Source organism: Ctenopharyngodon idella, chromosome 5 (genome assembly GCF_019924925.1).
Source record: "Ctenopharyngodon idella isolate HZGC_01 chromosome 5, HZGC01, whole genome shotgun sequence".
Taxonomy (NCBI): domain Eukaryota; kingdom Metazoa; phylum Chordata; class Actinopteri; order Cypriniformes; family Xenocyprididae; genus Ctenopharyngodon; species Ctenopharyngodon idella.
Genome location: NC_067224.1, coordinates 30,881,829 through 30,888,394, shown reverse-complemented (window position 1 = coordinate 30,888,394; position 6,566 = coordinate 30,881,829). Strand labels below are relative to the sequence as shown.

General features: G+C 35.7%; 1 protein-coding gene across 1 annotated transcript; it reads right to left on the bottom strand.

Moving 5' to 3' along the window:
- Positions 1–215: 215 nt before the first annotated feature.
- zmat5 (zinc finger, matrin-type 5) lies at positions 216–6,038 on the bottom strand. The gene is made up of 5 exons (XM_051893324.1): positions 5,739–6,038; positions 5,540–5,602; positions 5,357–5,437; positions 5,080–5,191; positions 216–1,539 (listed from the first exon to the last, which is right to left on the bottom strand). Exons 1-5 carry the CDS (start codon positions 5,863–5,865, stop codon positions 1,398–1,400), a joined length of 525 nt encoding a protein of 174 aa, XP_051749284.1. The 5' UTR covers positions 5,866–6,038; the 3' UTR covers positions 216–1,397.
- Between the last annotated feature and the right edge of the window lie 528 nt (positions 6,039–6,566).

Below are 6,566 nucleotides of genomic sequence, written 5' to 3'. Positions count from 1 at the left end.
ACTATGCTTATTTGATGACAATTTACTGTGATATATATACAAATTGAGATATACTGATTTCAGGACATCAGAAACATATCATGCTTTTGATTTCCAAAGCTCAAGCATGTGATATGCTGTGCAAATTGTTTTTTTACACGCTAATGAGAGTACTATTATTTAACATGGCAATATGTTTTTTCAATTAAAGTAACAAATGGGTAAGACTCCTAGAATTATATGAAATATAGCTTTATTTTTGTATTTTCCCAATATTTCTTTAATATAAATCCATCTTAATTCACATGGAAAAATTACAGCACATTTACTTAAATGACATCAAATTGCATTGAACTGCATAACGGCTGATACACATTGGCAGTTACAAATTAGCTCACATAATTATATTAATGTAGTGATGTAACAGTAATATATACAATGTATGTAACTTTATATTGCATCAATGTAGCTCTAGAAAACCACCTTGAATCTATGATGTGCCAAAATGTGCTGATGTTACATTTAAATGTACCACGTGAACAACTGAATTAAAACAGTGGTGCTTCTTCTTTGGTCTTTTTCATTATTCAACGCATTCAACATTTGAGAGTACAAAATCAGATTGTAAGTATCAGACATTACAGAAATTATTATAGTAAGCAGCACTAAAGTAAGTGCAGTAAGTTTGGCTGAATTTATTTGGTTATATTTACACCCAAATATGCATGTAAATATATGCCTTGGTTGAACGGGTCTCTTTTCTTTTCTTTGCATGTGCTCCATATAACTGATGCTGGTTACTAAACTCTACTAGACCAGCAAAAAAGTATCTAGGAATGACAGAGTTATAGACAACTAATTTTATCTTTGCTCCAACACATAGGACCTTTCATCACAAGGCCTGTAAATCAGTGAAGAAGATAATGGGAATTTAGTAAGGCCAAGCAAGCTAACATTACAAAACATCCCTGCAACAAGCAATCAGGACTAAACTGAAAACGCTTGCCTCGTCTGAATTTAAATCTAACCACAGAAGGCAGACAAAAATAATAGCGTTCAGCCTGAGAACACTGTCTACTTCTTGATAAATAGCAAATGAAAGCAACCAATTATGTTAACTCCTACCTTTAACAGAAAAAATAACATCATGTGCTCCTTTACAGACACACAAGTTACAACTCCACATTATGAAATTCACTGCACTGGATTTATTCATAATATATATTAAAAAAAAAAAAAAAAAAAAGCATTTTCTTTCAGCATGCACCTCAACTTCTATTGCTATACAATTTCATACAAATATGTACATTGTTTTCACTTTTTAAATACATTATAAAAAGGCCTTGTAACAGTAACAGTTAGAAGCATGGTCTTGAAAAAAAAAAAGATTTAAAAAAAGATTTTTTACAAACTCCATTTCAACCCCATTCATTTTGCAGTGTCACTCTCCAACCACCAATTGGTGGGGGATGGAGAGATGGAGGAAGATCTGGAATAGACAGCAGATACGGAGGTATCTCGATGTTTTCAGTGCATTCTTCCTCTTCCACCTTTAAAACTCTGAAAATAAAAGGAGTAACAGGTTAAACTGCTGAGCTCAAGAGTATATGTGTGTATTCTCTAGCAGTGCAAACTATATGCAGGTAATTATGCAAATGAAACAGCTGCAGGCATCAGTCTCATTTTAATGCGTCAAGGTGACCTATAAAACAAGATTTTCTCATGTATTTTGAATGCTCTGAAGCACACTTGCACCCAAGCAGCTGGAATCCCTCATACATAAAGATAAGAAACATGTTGAATCATAACATAAAACTGGTTGTAAAAAGTCTCTCTGTATGTGCTATAATACTGAACCCCCAAAAAAACAGGTAACATAAGCATCATCTTTCATGGTAGAATGTAAATTTAGAGTTCTGTGTGATCAGGGCTGGAAATGGTGGGGACAAAGTCTGCGGAGAGTTCTATGTTCGCTTTCATTTTTTACGGAAATGAAAGGGACCTTTATCTTTTACTCACTCAGTATCATACGAATTCAGCACAAAAACATAGCGCAATAAAAATATATATATATAATTTTAAAAAATGCAGCGGTGATGTATCATATGTCTGTTAAACATTTGACAAATGTAGCTACGATCACAGTGGAGCATTCAAATCTGCATTGGCGCTGCCGCTGACTCAGAGAGAGCAGTTGTCATGTATAGGTATGACACAGCTCACAAGCAATCTTTTCAACCACATAGTATCATTATTTCTGTGTTACAGTAATTCAAATTATCAAAGAAGTTTGTAGTTCGGATATAAACACTGATGTCTATGGTAGCAATCAAAATAGACTAAATCAACCTCTGAAAGTAACTTGATGCTTCAAATAAAGATTGTATCAATTACATCGCAATTAACATTTTCAGAACCTCTAGTAAATTACATGTTATAGCTGTCTATTCAGAATCATGGCAAAATTCTGCTCTCGGTTTTAAACAAACAAAAATTGTGATTCTCAATTTCCAATTTTGAGTAAAATCTGTATCATTACATATGTGATGAAACAGGTTGTGAGAAGGAGGGGGATAACAACTCAATACTCCTTAATTTCTGAAAATAAATAAATAGAATCAGCAGTTGAAATTATTTCAGACAATTGACCCTTCGCGGGGAGTTTGATTGACAAGCAATCTAACCAATCATAACGCCGAATCCACCATTTTGTCCGACAAAGCAGTCAGGAGTTAGAAGATTAACCTCGGTGGACTTGAACTTGAAATATGGTGTGTACTGACGTCTATCCGCGTTTGAAACAACATTCCTTCTCATGTTCATTCATGTTTATTTAATGCTATAAATTAACTAGTAAGAAGAGATGATTGGTTCACGAGGCGCTTGTGCTGAGGCGCTACAGCGATCTGTCATGACACATTAAAGAGCCACAAAATGGTTTTTATTGTTCGAATTTCTTTAAAAAATTACACAATTTGAAAGCTGAGACTTTGTTTAATATCATAAGTAACCTGCTCTGTCTTGTCTGTCGACGTGTTGTCAGTGTCCTCTTTGCTCCGCGATGTATTTTTCACTCTGTGTGGCGTGACTGCGCCACGGCTTGTCGGACAAAGCAACAGTAACCAAGGGGGGCGGGTCTTTGCGAAGGGTCAGTTATTATATTAGAATACAACTACATGTTTAAGTAGCAACATGGTTCTAAAAAACTCATGTCTATTGTAACATCCTCAAAACAAAAAGTTTTATAAAATGATAAACATCACATTTCAACCCTTTTAACCATTGTTTAAGAAAAAGGAAGTCAATTTTATTATATATTCCATATACATTATTTTCCAAATTATTTTGATTTTTCGAATGCACATTAACTTCCCCTTCCCTTAAAACTGGATTCACCTTTAAAGTGTTTAATTGTTGATTTTCAAAGCACTAAACTGAGAGGTCACCAGCCAAAACATTCTACAGTTTTCTGTAACCTGAGGACAAATATATTTAAAAGGTTTGTGTGACATGTTAAAGGGTTAATTCACCCCAAAATGAAAATTCTGTCATCATTTACTCACACCCGTAAGACCTTCGTTCATATTCAGAACACAAATGAAGATATTTTTGGATGAAATCAGCGAACATAAACAGATGCAGAATGAATCTCATTGGTTACGCAGCACGTTTGAGCTTCTGGAAGAGGTTTGTTCTTGTGCGTCATTCAAGTTCGGTTGAGCATCTGTTTAGCTGCAAAAGTAGTCTATGGAAGGACAGAAATCTCAGATTTCATCAAAAAGATCTTCATTTGTGTTCTGAAGATAAACAAAAGTTTTACAGGTTTGGAACAACATGAGGGTGAGTAATTAATGACAGAATCTTCATTTTAGGGTGAACTATCCCTTTAAATTCTGCATGCACCACATATGCAGATTCCTACAAAATATATCTTTAAAGGGATAGTTCACCCAAAATTGAAAATTTGATGTTTATCTGCTTACCCCCAGGGCATCCAAGATGTAGGTGACTTTGTTTCTTCAGTAGAACACAAATGATGATTTTTAACTCCAACCGTTGCGGTCTGTCAGTCATATAATGCATTGAAACGGTAACACCATCTATGAGAGTAAAAAAACATGCACAAACAAATCCAAATTAAACCCTGCGGCTCGTGACGACACATTGATGTCCTAAGACACAAAACGATCGGTTTTTGTGAGAAACCGAACAGTATTTGTATAATTTTTTTCCTCTAATACACCACTACGTCCAACTGCCTTACGCATCCGGTTGGTGAGATCTGAACGCGCTCAGACAACGGAAGTAATGTCTCGCGCCTATACTTCAATGAGTGCAAGACATCACTTCCGTTGTCAGAGCACGTTCAGACCTCACCAACTGGATGCGCAAGGCAGTTGGAAACCGATCGTTTCGTGTCTTAGGACATCAATGTGTCGTCACGAGCCGCAGGGTTTAATTTGGATTTGTTTGTGCATGTTTTTTTTACTCTCATAGATGGTGTTACCGTTTCAATGCATTATATGACTGAAAGACCGCAACGGCTGGAGTTAAAAATCATCATTTGTGTTCTACTGAAGAAACAAAGTCACTTACATCTTGGATGCCCTGGGGGTAAGCAGATAAACATCAAATTTTCATTTTTGGGTGAACTATCCCTTTAAGTTGGCCAAAATTAAAAGGATAATTATCACAAAGCAGAGATTCTGTTGAATGTTTGTGACACATGCTATTCATAAATGTTGTTCACTAACTTTCATGTGCCTGACTTGATACTCAAGAATTTTTTTGTATAGAAACATGAAATATTATTATAGATTATAGAAGATGTTATATTTAAATTAATCTGAAAGGCCATTGAAAGTAAAAAACAACAACAACAAAAAAAAGATAAAAATAAAAATCTTCCCAACTAGAGTCCGCCCAGTGAATCTCAGCCATTTCCAGCCCTGTGAGGAAGAAAAGTGATCTTTTGCCAACATCAAACTCAAAATAAATGAGACCTGAGCCCAGATTACCCATCTTAGTGAATGAAACACTTATTGGCAACAATCCAACCTTTCAAAATCACCATTCTGTGCAGTATCCTGCATTAAGTACCTTCCTGATGACAAAGCAGCCCGTTTCTTCTCTCTTCTGGAGAGCCATTCATCAATGCTGCACTTAGTAGACGATCTATCTTGGTCATGGTCTTCCTTCCGTCGCTTTTCATCTTACAGGAAATTACAACAATGTACTCAGTTTAACAAATTGTGAAAATGTATGTGTATGTCAACAGCCATCAGCATTTAGCATGCCTTCTCATTAAACTTTAAACTATGGCTTAAAAATCATTGATACACATAAAAGGCATCAGGAGATCACTGTAGCACCTCACCATCAATCTTTTGCTCCAGCATCTTCATGTACCTCTCAGACATATGCGAAAAACGACAGTTTGTACCAAATACACACTGTCCTGGAAGACAGTAAGAGGAACAAGTACACTTATCAGGTTCATAAAAGAAAATCTATTTAACTAAAGAAGCAACACATTGGTTTACTCTGTCAAATGTCTTACCTGTCTGAAGAAACTTTCTGCATGGCTCCTTTGTCCGCTCTTCATTTAAAACTGCGGCAGCGTCTGAAAATAATTAAAAACTTGTTTTACCTTAACATAATTATTCTAAGACCTCATACTGCTGTGTTTAGTTTTCTGCGAGACTTTCATTGTTATTTTTCTAATCGCGTGATTAATCGTGCAGCCCTACTGCGAGTACCTCTGAAGTTGTCAAACCAGGCTTTCTTCGCCCGGTGGTGCTGGACGCCGTTCAGGTGCTTCTTTCTGTTGTGTAGGTTGTCCTGAAAGCTGCGGTCACAGTAGTCGCAGTAATACCTCTTCCCCATTGTTCTCGATGCAGAAAAGACTACAAATCAGACTTAAATTAAAATAAACGTTAATCAAGCAAATATGTATATATAACAAAATTAAGTTTAAACACGTCTTCGATTAAAGACATGCTTCTCCTGGCAGCCACTTCAATATGGCGACGACAACATGCTGACTGCGCAGACTCAGAATTAAGTGATGTATAGCACCCTCTAGCGGAAAAACGCCTCACCTTCACCACATTAAAACACGTTTACATTTCCCACCGGTTACATTTGGGACTGAAATTTAGTTTGAAAAGTCAACAATTGTGTGTTGTTGTTTTTTTTTTTTACATTACTGGTCAGTTGAACAATTTTGCCAGTGTACTTTCCACCGGTTATAAATGTGACCAAGAATTAAACACATACTTTTACAGATCACACATAAAATTTTAAAAACGTTTTAATGCACATTGCTTGCAATGGGATGCTATGTTTCATTCCAGTTGTATTTTACATGAGTAAAATGCATGTGCTCACCTAGCTGGGAATAATTTGGGTTTAAATGATTTGATTTAAAACTAAACTTCAGTCGAAAAAAATATGCTGCACTGTGAAAAATAAAATGATATTTAAAAATAAAGTGATTTTTTAAACCTTTATTGTGTCGTAAAAACAGCGGTTGGTGCAAGTTAACTTTAGACGTCATCATGACAAACAGGACATTTGGACAGCAT

Bases quoted from the DNA above. Each gene is read 5' to 3' on its own strand.
- zmat5 (XM_051893324.1), bottom strand. From the start codon at position 5,865: ATGGGGAAGAGGTATTACTGCGACTACTGTGACCGCAGCTTTCAGGAC. The intron at 5,438-5,539 runs GTAAGACATTTG...ACTGTCTTCCAG, and splicing joins CAGAAAGTTTCTTCAGACAG to GACAGTGTGTATTTGGTACA. The intron at 5,192-5,356 runs GTGAGGTGCTAC...ATTTCCTGTAAG, and splicing joins GCTGGAGCAAAAGATTGATG to ATGAAAAGCGACGGAAGGAA.